Genomic DNA, 21,215 nt, shown 5'->3' on the forward strand with positions numbered 1-21,215 from the left:
AGTGGATTCCTGCTCACTGTGGCATCGTCGGCAACAACCTAGCTGACAAGGCTGCCCGGTGTGCCCACGAAGATACAAAGACGCGTCCAACACCTTTGGCGAGGTCGGACGCTGCCAGAGAACTTCGCCTACTTGCGCGCAAGAAGTCCCAAGATCTCTGGACATCAAGTGGCTTCAATTGCAGACTACGTACACTGGACCCCACGCTACGGCTACAACTGCCATCTAGCCTTTCCCGCGGCGAAGCAACCTTGTTGTGTCGCTTGTGGTTGGGAGTGGCGTTCACGAACGCATACTCCTACCGTATGGGAATGGCCGAGAGCCCGATGTGCGACTCCTGTGGGTGCGAGGAGTCCATCGAGCACGTATTGTGTACTTGCCCTCGCTACGATGTCCAACGCCTCTCTCTGCGGGCGACTTTACACAGACTAGACTCGAGACCGTTCACCGAGTCAAAGATACTCGGACCGTGGCCACAACCATCACTGGCTCGAAAAGCAATTCATGCACTAGTGCGGTACCTGAAGTGCACGGGCTTAAGAGACCGCTTATAGTGTCATAGTGTATGGTGTCCCTCCCACATGTACTCAGTGCTGACTCTCTCCCTTTCTTCCTCTTTCTATTCCCCTTTCCCCCACCCCCAGTGTAGGGTAGCAAACCGGATGCTGTTCTGGTTGACCTCCCTGCCTTCCCTACCCTTGCTTTCTCTCTCTCTGTGACATCACAGGGAGTTAACTCGTGAACTCTAAAGTGGCGTCTCCAATGTTGTTTCTCTTTTACGTCGTCGCCTAGCTTTCAAAAACCTTTATCTTTACGAGATCGACTTCCTTGCTGTTCTGTGCGGGGTTTGCCAGTCGAGCTTTATATACTTATAGCACGGCACACGCTGGCGTTGCTCTTAAGCAGTCTCCGAGGTGACAGAGGCTAGTATTCCACTGGGAAACGTGCTACCAGTCGACCTAAACAAACCAAACACGTTTCCAGCGTTATCACTTTTAACCGAAGCGGGAAGACGGCGATAAAGGAAGATAAATGTTTACAATTCATCGAAGTACTGTACGAAGCTCTTGACTACAATGCCATGCCGCTTCTCGGATTACGCAGCATCCTTTGCCTATTGATAATTGCCGAAAGGTTTTCAGTTTCGTGATTGTTTTTTTGGTTTTCGCCCGCGAAATGGTACGTACATTTGCCGCGCACGTCGTGGCAGTAGACGAATCGTTACTGTTGGTACGATATCGCGCAAACGGGGAGGAGCGAACGTCACGTCGAGACGATACCAAGTCTTACCGTCGTTAAATGCGAGAGTTCGCGGCGTCGCGGCACGTATGACGTGCGACCCACATGGTGCGTTTCCGTTCGCGCTTTTACCGGCTGAGGGGAAGGGGGGGGGGCGTCGCCGCCCATTTTCTTAGCGACAGAAACGCTTAAATGAAAATAAAGGCGAGCCTGCGTCAGCACTTCCGCATTAATAAAGTGCCGTATCCACCATTCCGTATCCACCAATCCGATGTGAGAGTCGTCGCGCGGGGTGGCTCAAACGACTGTGCTATATATAGTTGCAGTCATCAAACTACTTCCTAGAGTGAATCGTGGTGGTGGTGGTGGTGGTGAATTGTAGCAACAGGCGGGTTTAGCCTGGCGAACAAGGCCGGCAATTGCTCCGCCCGAGCGTCTCGTACAATACCGCTGCAAGGTTTCACCATATGTCCATCAGACCGGTCTCCCTTAAAAAGTCGATGAGGAGACGTGAAGTTTCTTTGCGGGCTATAACTGATCCCTCGGGAAATATAAGATCTTGCAGGCGTGCATGCGGAAGGTCCTTGTTTCGCAGATGTTTCAGGAGAGTGTCTCTTTCATCTTGGAATTGCTGGCAGGACCACAAAAAGTGCTCAATGTCTCCTGTCTCGTTGCATGCCGTACAGTTCGGAGAATTGATTCGCCCCGTTTTAAATAACCAGGCCGGTGTATAAGCAGATCCTGTCCTTATTCTATATAGAAGTGTGGCTTCCTCTCGGTGCAATCTCTTGGTTACGCAGGGCATATGCGGTGGAATCCAAAGTGACGCAAAGTGATTTCGAACGTCAGATTTTCGCACTTGATTACTCTTTGGAGCCTTGATTTTGGGAGGATGATAGAGTGCTGCGTATGCAAGCGCATCAGCTTTTTCGTTTCCTGAGATGCCAATGTGGGAAGGAATCCACTGAAACTTTACGGTGAAGCCTTTGTTGTTGAGTTCTCTCACGATGGCTAGTGATTTGCGTGAGAACTTGAGGGATGGCAAACCACGGTATATTTGCTGTAATGCGGCCTTTGAGTCCGTAAGGACCACCACATTCTGTGGAGGCAAAGTCTTTAGTTTGCGCAGAGCAGAAGCGATTGCTACGCCTTCCACAACTGTCGACGAGGCTATACAGTCCAGACGGCCAGACCACGTATATCTTAAAGAGGGAATATAGAATGCAGCTGCACAGCGGTCTTCGTCTGCCTTGACAGAGCCATCTGTGTATACTTGTAGGTGATTTGGGTAAATCGTGCTCAGGTGCTCCAGGACCAATGACTTGGCTTCTGCAGATGGAATGCAGCTCTTTGATTGCAATCGTGGTACACCTAAGTTGCATGTGATGTCCTCGAATGTCCAGGGTGGTTCTATCCTTTCCCTCTGTCTCGAGCAGCGCAATCCTAATACGCGAAGCGTGTTCAATGCTGCATAAAAATGTGAGCGTGGCCTGTTACCTATACGTCTTAAGAGGGCTCTACCGGGCGTAGACTCACTCAATCGTAGGAGCTGGATCATCAGAGCCTGGGAAGCCTGAAGTCGTAGAGGGCGTGTCTCAGCTTCGTAGAGCACTTTCTCGTTTGACGCTGGCTGAGGGACTCCAAGGCAAAGTCGGATACCTTTTCTGTGGATGGCTTCTAAGCGCTCGTATTGGCTGTCTGAGGGTGACATCAGAGGTAGCTGATACAGGATTCGACTGGTACCAACGCTGTATGTAGTCGTAGCATCGACGTCGGGTGGTTGCCCCAGCGTATGCCAGCGACTCGCTTGAGCACGTGTAGCCTGGGTGACGATGACGCCACAACGTGGTCAACACCGCGGCGCCAGAGTAGCCTGTGGTCTAAGGTAACGCCCAGAAATCGGACGTTGGTGACTTGTCGAATCTGGTATCCATCCAAATTCAGCGTCAAGCGTGTAGATTTTCTTTTCACTCCAGGAAACAGTACGAATGATGATTTTTCTGCTGATAGTGATAACCCAATCGTTGCCAAGTGGCCCTGAATGGCTTTTACTGCTCCCTGGGCTATTCGTGCAAGGCGGCGATGCTGGTAGCCGGAGACCCATATGCAGATATCATCGGCATATATGGATATCTTCACTGGTGTTCGATGGTTTAGTACTCTTGGGAGGCTACTCATGGCAATGTTAAATAATAAGGGAGATAAAACACTCCCCTGTGGCACACCGCGAAATATACGTATTTCGTCACTCAAAGTGTCGCCAAGACGAACTCTGATGCGACGATCATTGAGGAACGTATGTATAAAGTGCAAGAGATGACCCGTGACGCCTATAACTTGCAACTGGCTGATGATGGCTCCTTGGGACACGTAGTCGTAAGCCTTAGAAACATCCATGAAAACAGCAAGTGTCGACAGGCCATCCGCACTGTAATGTTCTATGTGGCTTAGCAGGTCCAGCACATTGTCTTGAGCGCTTAGACGCTGCCGAAAGCCAGTCATGCACGATGGTAGTTTTCGACCCTGCTCGACATACCAAGTGAGTCTTGTGCACGCCATCTTCTCCATTAGCTTCGCTGCACACGAGGTCAGTGATACCGGTCTGTATGAGTCCAGAGCTGCAGGATTCTTTCCAGGCTTCAGAACCGGTACCACCCATGCTACCTTCCATAAATGTGGAATAGCCCCACTGGCCCAGACTTGGTTAAAAAATGCCAGCAAATCACGCCGTCTCTCAACCGGTAGGTTAGTCAGCATCTGATTACTGATAAGGTCAGGTCCCACCGCACAGCGACGTCGTAGGCTGCTCATAGCTAGTTCCAGCTCTCTGAGTGTGAAAGGAGCATCCATTAGAGACGACGATAGCAGCGGGGGTGGGTTGGTTGTGCCGGCTGACCTTCCGGAAGAGTAAATTTCAGCGAAGGCATTCGCAAGACAAGCGAGTGTCTTGCCTAACTTCAATGCTAGGGCTTCAAATGGCTTGTTTGGTCGAAAGGTGCCAGCAAGGTTATTAACGACCCACCATATCCGTGGAACTGGCGTGAAGACAGATAAGCTTGCACAAAATGATGCCCATTGATCTCTTCTTAGTTTCCTTGTATAACGTCGAATTACTGCGTTAATCCTGTTATATATAGTCTTCATTGGTGGGTCGCCCTTCGTCCTCATCAGCCTCCGTTCCGCTCTTCTACGGGCAGCGCATGTATTTTTGAGCTTTAGATCCGGAGCGGGGAAGTGGTCGGGTAGCTTCAGCTCAGCGGTAGCTAATCTTTTGCTACGTAACATGTCCGCGAACAGGTCTCCAGATGATTCGCTTAGGCCGTCCCTGTACGTATCCCAATGCGTCACAGGACAGGATCTGCGGCCGTTGGTTCTATATCCAGCAATGTTAACGAAGACAGGAAAATGATCACTGCCCATTCTATCTTTACTAGTCGTTGACGATGCGAGGATGTCCGTTGAGTGTAACGTCAAGTCAATGACACTGTAAGAGGCCGGTGGTCGAAAAAACGTTGGCTGTTTGTCATTTGCCACGCAGAGTCCCTCGGTGTTTAAAGCACTAACAATTTGCTTTCCACGTGCATCAATCGCCTTGTCGCCCCAGAGAGTATGGTGCGCGTTGAAGTCGCCACATATAATCCTAGGAGCTGGGCAGCGGCTGCATAGGTCTCTGACAATTTCTCCCATCGAGACCTTCAGGCGAGAGCTCACATGCATACACGGAGGCCACGCTGAGGCTTCGGTTTCCCAGCCGCACTTGTACAGCAGTGACTTCCAAAGCACTGCTGCAAAGGTCTTGCACTGGTAGAACGTAGTGCGGTATTTCGCGTCTCACATATAGCATGGCGCTTCCGTTCGGAAATGTCGGAATACTTTGGCTTCCATGTGCGACATAACCAGCAATTGATCTGGAACTTGGAAGACCAGCTTCGGACAGGGCCAATATCGGCACAGGCATGTTACGCAAGAAAAGCGACAGTTCAGGTAAATGGCACGCAAGACCCGCACAGTTCCATTGCATAATAAGTGGCACCTGTGGACGAGATGGTGAACATTCTGTCCTGACCGCATCCATATTGATAGGTGCTTTAAAGAGAGGCAGAGCTGAGAATCACTGACTCGAGAGCCAGGACTACTTCGAGCATTTCCTTCATCGAGCTCGCCGGCATCTTCTCTATGTGCGATCGCAAGGCCTTGAAGAGAGCACGTAGCACCTGCTGACAGTCCTTCTGTGGTGTGTTTTCATCGCAACGCGATTGGGGTCGCTGCAGTACAGACACATAACTTCGCTGTTCCGGTTGTTCAGCAGTCTTCTCGTCTACGGGGCCTCTGTTCATTGATTTGTCTGTTTTACCCGGTCCGCTGCGCGATGGCACCACTGTGTCCTGGATTCCTGGAGAAGGCTTCAGGCTTGGAAAATCAGTTTCACTCTTTGAGCTCCATCTCATTTCGTCTGACTCTCTTTTACTTTCTGTCTTTTTCTTCGTCGTATTTTTCTCATCGTTTCCTGTTGGCCCCAAGATAAACGTTTTTTTACGCTTTATTGCCGCTGCCCGCATAGGACACTTGCTATAGCTAGCTGGATGACCACCACTACAGTTTGCACATAGAAAGTTCTCTCTGTACGCGCATGTTTTGAAATCGTGGGGTCCTCCACATCTCTTACACCGCTGCTCACCACGGCAGTACTTGGCCACATGTCCATAGCGCTGACACTTGAAGCACCGAGGTGGTGTCTCAACGTAGTCAATGGTCTCGTGTCTTGTGAAGCCCAAGTTGATCTTCTCTGGGCGGTCTGTATTTGGAGCGAACGTAAGAACCACGGAGCTGGTTCGCCTGGTTTACTGCTCAAGGAGCCCTGCTTCTAGATGTACAGACAGAAGAGCATGTGAATTCCCTTCTCAGCTGCAAGTCAATCTCAGGGACTGCAATCTCAGCACGAGTGCCCAATTCGTACCTGCAAAACACGTGCATTATTAGAGGAGTACCGAAGTGGTACACTGACGAGGAACTGCTGCTATACCTAAAACCACAAGGAGTCTACCATGCAAGGAGAGTCACGCGACGCGTCCAAATTTCCGAAACCGATTGGGAGTCTAGAGTGAATCGAGTAACAACAAAGATTTGCAGTTTGAGCCTGCGGGTAAACGTTTCAGGATAACCGGGAAAACGGACGCATTAACGGCGGCAGCAGAAGTAGAAAAAAAAAACTATGGTGTTTTACGTGCCAAAACCACTTTCTGATTATGAGGCACGCCGTAGTGGAGACCTCAGGAAATTTCGACCACCTGGGGTTCCTAAACGTGCACCTAAGTACACAGCTGTTTTCGCATGTCGCCCCCATCGAAATGTGGCCGCCGTGGCCGGGATTCGATCCCGCGACCTCGTGCTCAGCAGCCCAACACCATAGCAGCAGCAGAAGTGGCATATCGCCATGTCGAATTTGTGAACCACAACCACTGCGTTCTCTTCCGTTACTCTGATTCTGCCAATAAGATATATATATATATATATATATATATATATATATATATATATATATATATATATATATATATATACAGAGAGAGAGAGAGAGAGTATTCGACAGTGATTTTTGCTTCTATAGTGGCGTGTATTGTAGCCGACGTCAGCATCACGAGATGGTGCCACCAGTATGGCTGCGTATGCGCGTCTGCGTTCTCTTCCGTTACTCTGATTTTTCATTAACTAGTATGTTTTACTGACGTTCTAGGAGTAATTGATCAGTCGCAGCGGTTTTTGCCGAAGCACTAATGCAAATATAGGCATCGTTTTCCGCGGTCAGCGATGACCAACGGCGTCCACAGCCGCTCCCGCATACGATCGCACTGCCCCGGTGTTAGGTGCACGCAGTTGCCATGCGCGCGATTCGTTTGATCTGCAGATGAAGCCCAATTTAGGGTAAGATAAACGAGGAATAACATCTTACAGTGAATTCCAAGGCAAAAAAAAAAAAAGACATGACATGACATGCAATATATTCCAAAATTTGGTATACTTTGATTTAGAGTAAGATAAAAAAAACGGGCTAGCTTCGCAATGTTCGTTACTTTAAGTGAAGATATTGCAACGCATTGGTTATCTTTGACTTCCATACGTCGAAGAAAGGAAAAAGAAAAGGCACGGGCGCTTAGGCTTTCAGTGTAGGCTCATATTTGGAAGGTTGTACTTCTTAGCAAATTTCATAATCTTCAGTGGCTTCCAGGACATAGTAACATCAGCGGGCTCATATTTGGAAGGTTGTACTTCTTAGCAAATTTCATAATCTTCAGTGGCTTCCAGGACATAGTAACATCAGCGGGCTCATATTTGGAAGGTTGTACTTCTTAGCAAATTTCATAATCTGCAGTGGCTTCCAGGAGATAGTAACATCAGCGGGAATGACCACGCCGACGAAGCCGCCCGATCTGCACATGAAAGTGGTCAACGAGTCGTCATTCCGCTTTCGCGTACAGACGCTGCGGCTGAGCTGCGATTGATGTCCCGTGAGTGTACTTTGCCCCTGTGGGACTCAAATGTTTTCACCATGTGTCGGTTGCGTTCATTGTCTCCGGACATACGGATGCACCTCCCGCCTGGATTACCACGACGTGAACAGACCATGCTCTACCGTCTGTGGCTAGGTGTTGCCTTTACAAACGCCTATGCTTTCCGCATAGGAATGGCCAACAGCCCCACGTGCGACACATGTAACATCGACGAGACGCTCGCACGCATTATCTGTGTCTGCCCGCGATACAGTGCTGAGAGACAAATGATGTGCAGTGTACTGGACCAGTTGGACAATCGTCCACTTTCAGAACTAAAAGCTTTAGGCCAATGCTCCGAAAGAACATCCGCGTTGAAGGCCTTACTCGCGCTGGTAAGGTTCTTGCGGTCTACGAGGCTTCACGACAGACTCTAAGAATGCCGTCCTTTACCGCTCTGTAGTGTACGCGCTTTGTTCGTGCTTGTCTCCCTTTCTATCTCCCCCTTCTACTCTGTTTCTCTTTTTAACCCTCTTAACCCTTCCCCCTGCGCAGGGTAGCCAACCGGAACTACCTCTGGTTAACCTCCCTGCCTTTCTCTGCATTATTTTCTCTCTCTCTCTCTTAGCAAATTTAATAACTGGGTAAGTGTTGACGTTCATGAGGATAGCCGAAAGCACATGAATACTTCCCGCCAGCCTGAGTGTTTCACTGCGTTGCATTCGTCACGGTAATTTAAGGAAAAGCCAACTTTCGGCTGTGTACCTGCATCGTATATCGTGACTGCCTGGCCTTCTTTCACACAGATGAACTTTGAACTCGCGTTCGCACATTGAATAGTAGCAGTTTCATATGCATTTGTTTGATCTGAGCCGAAATTAAATAAACAGTAGGACATGGTCTGCAATAAATGAGTTGAAACAAATGTTGATGTGTGCTAGATACATCCCATTCCTTAATATGCCAGCTACTTTTTTTGCAGCCAACTACAGCATACGTCTTCTCTTTGTTAATGCACAGTTTGCAGCATGAATGAAGCACAGTGCGTTATCGACCACCCAGTTGCATTTAGGTCATCTGATCGCACAGTAGCAAGGCATGAACTGTATACCGGTTTCGTATTCAAGCGCTTTCGCAGAGGCAATGTGCGGCGCGCTGCCGAAAGCGCCCTCTAATTTCTATGTAGATCAAACTTCTCCGCGAGACGGGTCTATTAGCGGCGAGAATTAGGAGTGGCGCCCTCTCGTGAGTGACGTCACGGCCAGGACGCCGCTCGCTCCGGCTCGCTCGGCTGCCGCGCGCACTCGTTCCCTTCGTGTATGCTTGGGGTATGAGTGGCTCGAGCCGTACATATCGAAGGATACGTCGGCTTCTTTCAGCTGCCATGTCTTAATCACAGTTTCTTCTACAAGAGCGCGTAAGTCGAGAAACTTTGCGGTTTGGATATCGCAAGCTATGTAGCGTTGAAGGGGTCTACTGGTTTTGCAATGCATATACGCGCCGTGTCTATCGGTGAATTTTGCGTAAGAAGAATGTGTGCAAATTCAACAGGCGAAGTTGTGTATGATGCCTCGCTAAACACTTAATATTCCCTTAGTATTTAGCTATGAGAGACATTGCATTTTACATGGAAGAAAAATCTTGGTAATTGGCGTCAGCATGTTATCCGATGTTAGAAAGACACCGCCCTGCGAAGCTTTCATCATGATTCTTATTACTCTGGTGTGTTGTTCTATTCAAATATGGCCATTCATTTCTTATGAAAAAGTGTGCTGCTACTTTCATCCCCCTCTGAAACAGGCCTCCAAAAAACTAATTGCTCATGGCTGCTAACACGACGGCACGTCATGTAGAGTATTTACATAGTTAATTCACAAACACCATAGTAGAAATCACCTGAGAGAAAAGTTTCGTTGTTAAGGTCGAGAGCCAATCAACTGAAAGTGATGAAAAGTTTCATAGTGGCCCTCAGTAGCCTTTATCGACAATATGACACACCCCTGATCACGTAACGGTAGCAATCGACTGTCCGTATGGCGAGGCACGCTATGTTCGCGAAACCCATCAGTTCACTACAACTTCGAATTGAAACCATAAAGCATTTTTACAGCGCCAACTGGAATGGCTAAAGTATTCCCGAGCTACTAGACACTAGATTGCCTAGAAAAGGAAAATTCAAGCACCTTCTGTCTCACCATGTCTCGATCCAGCGTTCTTTAATTATACAAACGGATAGCTATTCGCTTTGTCGGTACATAAAAGAGAACCTTGCCCAACTGCAGGCTAAATAAAGTTTGCTCCAATCCAATCGCAAACATTCATAAAGAAAGCACCACAAGCCTTGCATATACTTTCACTTGATTGCTGACCTTCCACCGGGGGGGGGGGGGGGGGGCGAGGGGGTTGTATTTCTATATCTTCAATAGGTCCCATACTACTAGTGATTGACGCTTCGACTTCTTTCTGGCTGCAGCCATGCGGTCGAACAGGCATACTTCACTAAAAAAGTTGGGCCGAGCAGACTGTGTCAGTTCGTAAAACAGATTCGCCATGTATATTCCTCAAGCAACAAGCACCAGTAAATTTCTCAAGTGAGTTGAACGTGTGGCACGGAAAAGGGAAGATATATTGGTACATTCCTATTTGTATTCTGTAAATAGCTTTAAGCCTTCATTAACTTTACTTCAAATTTCCGCCGCTTAAAATAAACACGTGAAGAACTGCTTAATGTTGACAAGCAGTCAAAGAAGCAAGTGGTGCTTGTAGAATCTAAACTTCAGTATTAGTTGAGTCCCCGTGTTAATGTCGAGCGTTTCTGTGAAGAAATGCAAAAGTTCGATATTATACCATGAACTACTCGTCGTGAGCAAACCTGTTTTAGCGGATTAAAATCAACGTAACTGTTGTCGAAGTCATATATAGCCAGCATTTGTGACATACTTGTTGCACCGCGGCAGATATGGTATCATATCTGGATTCCTGTATGCTATGTTCTAGCGACTGTCCATCCGCGCATGAAAAACTCGCAATGGGCTGGTCTGCGCTCCTTGGGCTGCCACTGTAGCGTTGCCTTTGAGAGCCGCATTGTTGTCTAAGAAATTAGCTCTTTCAATAAATGTTCGCAAAGGAAGACGTCGTAAAAATATATTTGAGGCGACCACCATAAGTATACAAGCAGAGAGAACGAGGGCGAACAAACGAAAACACCGCGGAAAGCGCCCGGTCGACGCCCGAACTGTAGCAGACGACAGGCGCGAGTCCTTGCCCTGACGTCACGCGAGCGACGCTCGCAGCGCCCCTGTAGTTCGTTCTCGGGGCTAATACTATATAGTGCTGGGTAACCATAACACTTTTGAGGAGCAATGAACTTGACGTACACATTACGGGTCGCTACACTGTAAATGAAAATAAACCCACCTGGGAGTTTTTAACAGGTGATGTACCCTAAAACCTCCCCTCCTCAAATATTTACTCTGATGTATGGGAGCAAAACAGCGCCATTCCCTCGTTTCACTCCGCTGGCTAGGTGCGGGAGTATTATGGAGACATGACGCGATTTTCCTCCGCTTAAAAATCTTGTTCTCCCGTGAAACTCCGACAGGGAGTTTTATAAACTCCCCTCCGCCGAAAGAGGTTGGTCACGTGGCGCTTCCCATGAGGCTGTGCGCCTCGCCAGCGATCGGGCCCATTCGGCGGAGTCGGCAGTGCTCATGGCTGACGGTTTGTTTACATTGGTGAAGTGCCGTTCCGTGAAAGCGTTTCGTCAATTTGCTTCCCGTATTTCCTTCCAGAAAGTGTTATAGGCATGCCTGAAGCTCGCTGTTTCTCAGCTTCAAGTACGTTAGCTCTGATCACTTTGCTTACATCGATGAATGCAAGAGCAACGTTTTGAAGTGCGGAAAAAGGCCTAGGTATACCTCGAAGCTGCTCACTGGCTCGTGATGTCGGCTCAGGTTCTGACTGTGTTTTCGTGCTCCGTGACCCTGGCTTGTGTTGTTCAATAAGTGAAATTAAAACTTTTAAGTTCTTCTGGGTACGTGCTGACAACGTCCGGTGTAATGTTTGAAAGGACCGCGTAGCAATGGCAACAGCAGCCACTGTTCGAGCGAAGACGTCCGTGCCAGTCGCACATGTATGGCGTACCCCAAGTTCGTTGCGGTGCTGTGTTGCCAGTGAGAAAGATCGGAGAGCAAGCAACTGTTTTTATGTATCTGCGAACGGATATTTTCACCCGAAGAAAAACGGTAGGACATAAGTATGCGTACCGTAAATAAAGCTTCTTATTGAGCGATGTGCATCGAATTGTTATCGCGCATATAGGCTTTGGTCACGTCATTGCTTCCGACATTGCATTAACATTACGCTCTATCCGAGACACTGATTTAGACGCATGCCTGTTGGCTCCTAGTTTCGGCATTAACTCGATAGATCAGCTATGTAGCTCCTTTTCACAACCGAGAGATATTGCTTGGACGCGGAGCAAGTAGTGCGGTGTATAATATGTATGACTGCGCATTTTTCGGTGTTGCGTCGGCTGCTGCGGGTCATGCTCACACGTAATAATTTGTTGCTACGCTACCATTATATCGCAAAAATTGAATTTTGCTATGAAGCAGACGCACTTACATTTTTCTTGCTTACTGTAACTGACGCACTACTTTTTGGCCGCGAACGCCGGCAGTGTGCGAAGTCGCTCCAGCACTCAGAATGGCATGGTAATTGTGAAAATCTGCGCCATTAACTTTTTTCTCTCACTATTCTGAATTAACAGTTTTGTGTTGATTAAGGTATTCTGTTAATATCAGAGAGGCACATCTCGTATGAACGAGCATGTGAGTCGTAATTCTGAAAAACAGCACAGCTGCTCCCTAGGCGGTTTAGAGGCACACAATATCGTGGGTATGTATACTGGCACCGTTGCTATTTGGATATCGCGTGTACGTGGGATGTCTTTGAAATTTCTGTATTGGGCGTTTCTGAAATGTTTATGTATGTCATGATATACGTGCTTTCATTGACTTCTTTCGTCGAATTTGATGCGGTCTCGTGTGCATATTTCGAAATTTGACCAGCAGCCTCTGTATGTAAAGATGTTCACGCGATGCCTCTTTTTATACTCCCGTCGCACCTCGAAAAAACTCCGTCCATTGCAAAGCAAAAAAGAAAGAAAAGATAGAAAAAATAACTCCCATAATTCCACGCAAAAATTCCGCTCGCACGGAGTAAAAATTCTACTCCGATCATACGGAGCATAATAAACTCCGAACCGGGGGGTCGCTAGAGGACAAGCGTTATACTCCCACCTCGGAGTTATTTCCGTTTACAGTGTAGTATTTAACTAGCGGAGTGCCGTTGGCAGGAACGTACCCAAAGGGTGGGCCCGGGGGGACCCGGACTCATTCGCCGAAATTAAGTGGCATAGCCCCCCCTCCCCCCTCTCCCCGCCCATGCTACCACTCCTCACACGCATTCCTAAAGCGCCGCCAAATCAATCTTGAGAGTTGACAGTTATTCGGCGTCAACATTTTGCTGCCCTATTAACTCCTTTTGGATGGCGGTGCATCTCCGGGTGTGTGAAGGCCATTTTTGTCATCGCTTCGGTGCCCGTGCAATTAAATCGAGATGCGTTGTCACTATCTATTCAATGGACACGCGCATCGCTGTTGTTTCGTTAGTTCAACCTTCTTTGTTTAGACTGATCCAAGGACCAGGAAATTGATTCGGTTCATAGTGAGCTGGTCTGTATGCTCGTGGAAAGAGCTGCGACCGGAGAAAACGCGAGTTGCGTTTAACTTTTCTATTTGCTTCATTATTTCCTCGAGTGACGGCTCGCCGCGACGTTGGCAGATCCTCGGAACCAGATACCAGCAATATGGGTTAGGTAAGGGAGAAAATAAAATAATGCGAAACAGAGTCCATCATCAAACCCTGCAATAACCGTTAAACCCATAAGCAATATGACTGTCACCCGTTACCTCGTCTGGTTCTTGCCTAATTGTACAGCACTTTTGGTGCAAAATTGGCAATGGAAACAAGAGCCGCAAGCAGTTGAGAAATTAAGGGATCTAATAAGGGAGAGAGCATAGACAACAACCAAACAGAAATGAAAGCGAAAGTGAGCAAATTTAACAGTTGTTTGTGAAAATACTTATGGACCAACATCTTTTTATTTAAACAGGAAATAGAAAAAACGCCGCCGGAAGTGGAGAATAATTCCCTGTGTCTTGAATGACGCTTCTACAGTTATCAGTCGAGCCTACAGACGTAGCCACTTCTCTGCTGTGTTTATGTGGGTGTTTTTTTAGCACTCCGCGGTGGGCGCAGTACGTCTAGAACCGCAGCGTCCTGTGCTATACATACGCCCGCCCACGCATACGATGCGCCCACGCATCGTTACGCAACTTCCGAAATAACAATACGAGTCGGTTTTGGCACTTGGTAGAGCAGTAAACGAGGGACCGAAAGGAACTGTGATTGTTCCGGAAATATATGTTTCTCTTTGATTGTTCCAGATATGATTAAAAAACGCTACTACCAATCTTTATTGTACACTGTCGCTTGTTTACTTGTTCTTGGCAGTGTTCTTCCTGCGCGAGCCCATTTGATGTGGTTCCTTGTTTGCGAAGCAAAAGAGAGGTGTATCTCACAGGCGTACCTGTGAGATACACCTTAACGCGACAGCGTTAAGGGCCCCGCGTCGCAGAAAATCCGACATCGGCGTCGGCTTCCAGCGCCGGACGTCGCTTCGTCAAGAAGGATGTGAACGCATGAAGAAGGATGAAGAAGGAATCACGCATACCCAAGCACTCATGTATACCACCAAATTTGCTCATACCTTGTCTTTCATTCTTCACAAAGTTATTCCTCGGTGATTTTGAGAATGGCAGCCCACAAACAAATGTAATGAAAGAAAAACACCGAGAGCGCATATATTTTATGTTAGCTCTTCTTAGACTGAAATATTAAAAGTGCGAAACATTAACAGGAGATCGGCCCACGCAAGAGGGCGCGTTTCTACCAGAAAGTTTGCCTTCGTGCATTGCGTTCGCCGCCAGCGTTTTCCGGTAAACGTTATCGTTAGATAAGCCGCAGTTGCCGGGAAGCATGGAAATCAGTCAGCTGTCTTTGAATTCTATCGCGTTCCACTCTTAAAGGCGAAGCTTAAGCGTCCTCCAAATTTTTCATTTCTCTGTTGCGGGTTTACGCGTCATTATAGCGAATGGTGGGCGTTATTCACATTTGTACTAGTAAAGGTACCCCCCTCCCTCATTTGTATAGAGAAGTTACTTCGAGTTGTCCCCCCCCCCCCCCCCCCCGCCCCCACGTGAAAAAAATAAATCCTGGGTACGTACCTGGTCGTTGGGGTGTACACTTAAGGTTTGTGTCCTAGCTTTAATGAATGAGCGCGACTTACGACGCCTGTGCAGAGCAAGCAATAAACGTCGGTTAATGCAGCAAACCGGTCGACATAAGCTACGGGTTCACTGCGTGTCCGTGAGGGGCGCTGCAATTTCACACAACGTTACCTGCACTTAATTATTTGAGGATGCTCAACGTTACTGTATAAAGGGAGCTCAATTATCGCTGTCCATTTCTTTAAAATAGGCAAGTTTATGCATCGGAATTCTATATTTTGTTGTAGATTACGCTCACTATAATAGAATATTTATTAAACGCGGAGACACTGTAACGTGGCTTTCACTGCGTCCAGCTTCGACGTGTAGGGTTTTTCACTCCCCAATAGGAAGCGTAAAAATCCTTAGAAGGGTGGCAGATCGATTTTATGGGTAATGGAATATGTGGCCCATGTGCATAGCGTGAAGCAAAGAGGCAAAGCTGCGATGACGGAATGACGGTGAGACAGCGCAAGGCGCCTTTTATTTTTTGTCGTCCTTTTGTCTCTTGCTTTCTCTTGCTCGCTGTACCCGTCGGAAAAGTGAAAAGCCACGCACTTCCCCTCCAACAGCACGTATGGTATAAGTACACGCGGCGTGGCGCTTCGCTCGGCGGGACCACACAGTGTAGGAGAACGGCGCCAAGTCGAACAACTCGACTCGGCACCGCCTGCGCGCGTGCGCGCGAGCGTTATTTATGAAGCAGTTCACGTTGACACCGCCGTAAAACGTCTAGGTGCCCTAATCCGCGACCAACAGCCCCGCAGCAGCACGCAGCACGCATATCTTTATTGCCATCCGCGCAGCGGAGCGTGAGCCGATCGGCCACATCGATCGCAGCGCGGACCGCTTCGTCGGGACAGGCAGGCCATGCAAATTGTCTTCACAGTGCACACGCCGAAGGCTGTGCGAGCGTGTCATACGATGGAGGACAGATCGGTGGCGCAAGCCTAATTTGGGCTTTTTTATTCGTGCCAACTCAACACCGCTTTGAAACTCGTGGGGAGGTTCGTGTGAGTATATATATACACACACACACACACACACACACATATATATATATATATATATATATATATATATATATATATATATATATATATATATATATATATATATATATATATATATATATATATATATATATATATATATATATATATATAATTTATTATTTTGCATCCGTCAACTCGTCTACTGAAGCTTCATGGCGACGTTTCGCTTATGTTATAGCTGTAAGGAACAATGAGTAATTTCAAAATTTCTGCTTACAGAAAGAAGTCCATACGACTTTTTCAGTATACATACATGTCTCAGCTAACTTTGGCCAGAGTTTAAGTATATCCGAATGCCACGTAGCTGGACAGAACAGTTAGATGAAAAGTGTCAATGAGAAAATTGTAGAGCGACATGAAAGACTCCCGGTACGCCTTTGTGTTGCTCAATACATTTCCTAATACTGTCTGGCATATATACACGCGCCGTAGTTCGCATAGTGCTCAGAAACCGCAGCGAGGCGGCTAATTGTCGATTGCATTATCAACCCCCCTCCTGGCCTACTTTTTCTGTCGTGACTCATGTATGTATGTATGTATGTATGTATGTATGTATGTATGTATGTATGTATGTATGTATGTATGTATGTATGTATGTATGTATGTATGTATGTATGTATGTATGTATGTATGTATGTATGTATGTATGTATGTATGTATGTATGTATGTATGTATGTATGTATGTATGTATGTATGTATGTATGTATGTATGTATGTATGTATGTATGTATGTATGTATGTATGTATGTATGTATGTATGTATGTATGTATGTATAGATGCATTACGTAATCAAGGAGTACAGGACGCTTACGTAATTATCTTGGAAAGTATCTACAGAGATTCCGCAGCTACCTTAATTCTCCACAAGAAAAGTAGGAAGATACCTATAAAAAAGGGGTCAAACTAGGAGACGCAATCTCTCCGATGCTATTCACTGCGTGCTTGGAAGGAGTATTCAAGCTATTTAACTGGGAAGGCTTAGGAGTAAGGATCAACGGCGAATATCTCAGCAACCTTCGATTTGCAAATGACATTGTCCTGTTCAGCAACACTGTTGACGAGTTACACCAAATGATTGAGGACTTTAACAGAACGAGTATAAAGAGTGTGGTTGAAGATCAATATGCAGAAGACAAAGATAATGATCAACAGCCGGGCAAGGGAACAAGAGTTGAACAGGATCGCCAGTCAGCCTCTATACAGTCCGCGAAGGAGTACGTTTACCTAGGTCAATTACTCAAAGGGGACCCTGATCATGAGAACGAAATTTATAGAAGAATAAAAATGGGTTGGAGCGCATTCGTCAGACAGTGTCAGATCCTGACTGGAAGCTTACCATTACCATTAAAAAGAAAAGTGTGCAATCAGTGCATCCTACCGGGGCTGACATATGGAACAGAAACTGCGAGACAGACAAAGAAGCGCGAAAACAAGTTAAGGACTGCGCAAAGAGCGATGGAACGAAAAATGTTAGAGGTAACGTTAAGGTACAGGAAGAGAGCAGTGTAGATCTGAGAGCAAACGGGGACAGCGGATATTCTAATTGACATCAAGAGAAAGAAATGGAGCTGAGCAGGTCATGTAATGCGTAGGTTAGATAACCGGTAGACCATAGGGTTACAGAATGGGTGCCAAGAGAAGGTGAATGCAGTCGAGGACGGCAGGAGACTATAGGTGGGGTGATGAAATCAATAAATTCGCAGGCGCTAGCTGGAATCGGTTGGCGCAGGACAAGGGCGATTGGAGATCGCAGAGAGAGGTCATTGTCCTGCAGTGGACATAAAATAGGCTGCTGCTGCTGCTGATGTATGTACGTACGTACGTATGTATGTATGTATGTATGTATGTATGTATGTATGTATGTATGTATGTATGTATGTATGTATGTATGTATGTATGTATGTATGTATGTATGTATGTATGTATGTATGTATGTATGTATGTATGTATGTATGTATGTATGTATGTATGTATGTTATTAGTACGTACGTACGTACGTACGTGTGCGTGTGCGTTAGTGCTTACGCACGTATACGTATGGCCGAGGTGGCAGCCTTAAATCCGTAAAAGACGGCGCACCTTCGTAGATCGCACGTCCACCTCTAAAGTCGTGCATCCGGGAAATAGGCAGCAGTGAATGTACAGAAAGCGAACAACGAAGAGGAACTGACGGACAAGGCCGATAAGCAAAAGGGTGAAGAAGAAAAAAAGAGGGACGCCCAAGATCAGCGGACGTGTAAGAGCGGTGACTGCGGCGGGTGCGCAACGGGGCGGAATTAAGCGCCTCCAATCGTCCGCGCCCACTCGGCGCCCGAATCGTTCTCTCCCATCCGTCTAGTCTCGCCAGCTTCGCGGGGTGCACGCAGCCGTGCTACCTGCGTTGCTTGTGTTGGCGCTTGCGCGGGTGCTCGTGCGGGTGCGCACGGGAGCGCACGCAAAGAAGCCGCCCGGCGCAGCGCCCAAGGAGCGCGTCGTTCCTACTTGTTGAGAGAGACTCCAAAGGCACGCCGCAAGAAAAACATCGCGCGCCCTTCCACAATGAAACGGGAGCCGCGCTGTGCGAAGACCGTTGAGGAAGTGGTGAACGCGAGCTGGGCACGGCGGACACTATACTGTGCCGGCTTATTATTTCCGCCTGTACTGCCTCACAATGTGCATATACTATACAGCCAAACTCGGTCGGGGCACGATGGCATGTGTGTCCTCAGTTATGTGGAGACGCCAGATGCGCACTGTTTGCTGCCGTGTTTTCGAACTGGGTGCGCAGAAGCTTCCCGAGCCTCTCCCCCTCAACTTGCTTCTTCTTAACGTATTTGCACGAGTCTAACGCGAACTTTCTTTTAATACGTGGTGCGTTAAAATTGGCATGCGCGTTACAATCGTAGCCAATTCTACTGAAACTAAAAACATGAAACCAATTCGTACTAGAAAAAAAAAGAAGGAAAGAAAGCTTCATGCGAGCCAGTTAGCCGCACTGCCACCGAGCGGGTCGTCTTAAGAAATCGACGCTCAGAGACATCGCAAGGCGGGTCAATATAGTGCGTGAAATGCCCTCCCACAGACGATGGTTGCGCAAGCATCTAGAAGTGTGAAATTTAACGTACATTAAATAGAACTAAAGAAAACTTTCTGCGGTCGGTAGGCAGCGAAACGGAGGTGTCGTCGGACTCATATATATAGCCACTAGCTGCTAAGATTCTGCGGTGTTCATGTCTGTGTGCTTTTGTATGTTCCGTAATATCGTTTCAAAACGGTACGCGTCGACTCAGGTTCTGTTACTTGATGTACGCGGTAGAATCGGCAGCAAGTTACGTTTTTTTTTAAATATTTGGGTGGTAACATAACTGCGCGTTATGATCGGTGGCGCGGTAGCATGTTGCAAAAATTTTATTTTTTTGCATCGAGAACTTCCAGTTCTCCCTTTCGCGCGCGTAGGTCTGTTCCGCACATCCTTACACACGTGAGATGTTGGAGTGCGGCCTTAGCTCTTTTGGTACCATCGTTCTCGTAGCGATGTTTTTTGACGTTAAACCCGGGCGGCGAACCTTTACTGGTGCTAGCTGGTCTGGGTTCATTCGCTATACGCCCGTTACTACGGCAACTATAGGATGGGAAAGGCAGCCGCTTAGAAGCTGTTGGAGTGAACGGTAAGCACGAATGCTGCAGGTATTATGTGTTACGTGTGAGCGGAGGTTCAGCGGGTTCGAGACAACACGTGCCCATTCTGTCCAGCGATCAAGGTTCTACAACAGTTTGTTTTCTACTCGGGAATTTCTTGGCGTCGCAGAATTATTTACACAGCGTCATCTAGTGGTTACTAACAGGTATTTATATTGTGATAAATATTTACTATAAAAACGGCGTTGACTCTTTAAATGACATGGCCACGTACTCCGTCATTCCAGACGCTGTTTGAGCACGGAAGCATAGAGAGAGAAAGAGAGAGAGAGAGGCATGGCAAGATACGAAAATATATACATAATTTTAAAAATGCGTGAATAAATTGATCGACTGCTAAATATATCAAATATATGCACATTGCCATGAGTTCCAGATGTACCAAAATCTCGGAACACGGGTGTTTAAAGCTATTCAGTCCAAGCAAAGTGAGGCCGTCAAACAAGGGAATCGGACCGGCGGCTTCTTGCTATGCAAAAAACGCAGCACCTATGCCACAGATGTGCGTAACAGAGTTAGCTTGTTCACTCCTAAGCTGTCTCCGATGTCAATTACATTTAAATAAGCTCTACATTAAGCTCTACAATAAGCTCTACAGTTTCAAACAATATATGCAACAATGCTGCTAACGGGAGATGACTACATAAATATGTGTGTCTTTAAGAACCACAATAAAGATATATCCTAGCACATCTGAATAGTTAACCGCACAGAACTCCCGTGTATATGCCAAAATTTATCTGTACTCGTACCAGGCCTGGTGGATTTCACTGTACTGTTATATATTTTTTTAGATCTCCCTTCGCTGAAGGAGTTGTGGCACATACCACGAATCACGTATATTTCTGATATTGCATATATAATAAGTCAAAAATAAAGCAGTGATGGCGCCGCGTTGGAAACGAAAACAGACAAAACGAATGGATCTTGCGAGTCCTTGTTAGATAAAGATGAAACTGCTTCGGTTAGACGGCGCTCGACGGCGACATCACTTCTTTTTATTTTTCCGCAGAGGCCCCAGAAGTGTTATATAAGCAATCATTTGTAACCGTGACACTTCTGAATTTCTAATGACCAGGGGACGCAATCTTTCTGGCGCTCTAGGGCGTCTTCTGTTTTCACACTTGGATGCCTTTACCGAGGCCCCTGACAGGTACTTGGATCGCCTTCACGGAATCACAATGTAAGATATCGTGGATGCACGAAGCTATCCGACGGCAAACAAATATTTCCTCACATGCCTTACACTGGACGCACATACGCAACAGAGAAAGAGAGAGAGAGAGAGAGCGAAGAGCAAGAAAGACCCGAAATTCCGTGTCTTCAAGCGGAGCCACCAAGGCTGCACTGATTTATCGC

General features: G+C 47.1%; 1 protein-coding gene across 3 annotated transcripts in view; it reads left to right on the forward strand.

The window, feature by feature from the left end:
- The window catches only part of tup (LIM1_Isl and LIM2_Isl domain-containing protein tup), a 166,155-nt gene that overhangs the window by 33,231 nt on the left and 111,709 nt on the right, over window positions 1–21,215 (forward strand). The window contains exon 1 of one of the 3 annotated variants that reach the window (XM_070531785.1): window positions 7,724–7,745. The exons of the other annotated variants lie outside the window; for them this stretch is intronic. Coding sequence (XP_070387886.1) covers window positions 7,739–7,745 — 7 coding nt within the window. The 5' untranslated portion in view covers window positions 7,724–7,738. Of the gene's footprint in view, window positions 1–7,723; window positions 7,746–21,215 lie in introns of those variants that run through there. 3 annotated transcript variants of the gene reach the window in all.

This window comes from Dermacentor albipictus, chromosome 1, assembly GCF_038994185.2.
Source record: "Dermacentor albipictus isolate Rhodes 1998 colony chromosome 1, USDA_Dalb.pri_finalv2, whole genome shotgun sequence".
NCBI lineage: Eukaryota > Metazoa > Arthropoda > Arachnida > Ixodida > Ixodidae > Dermacentor > Dermacentor albipictus.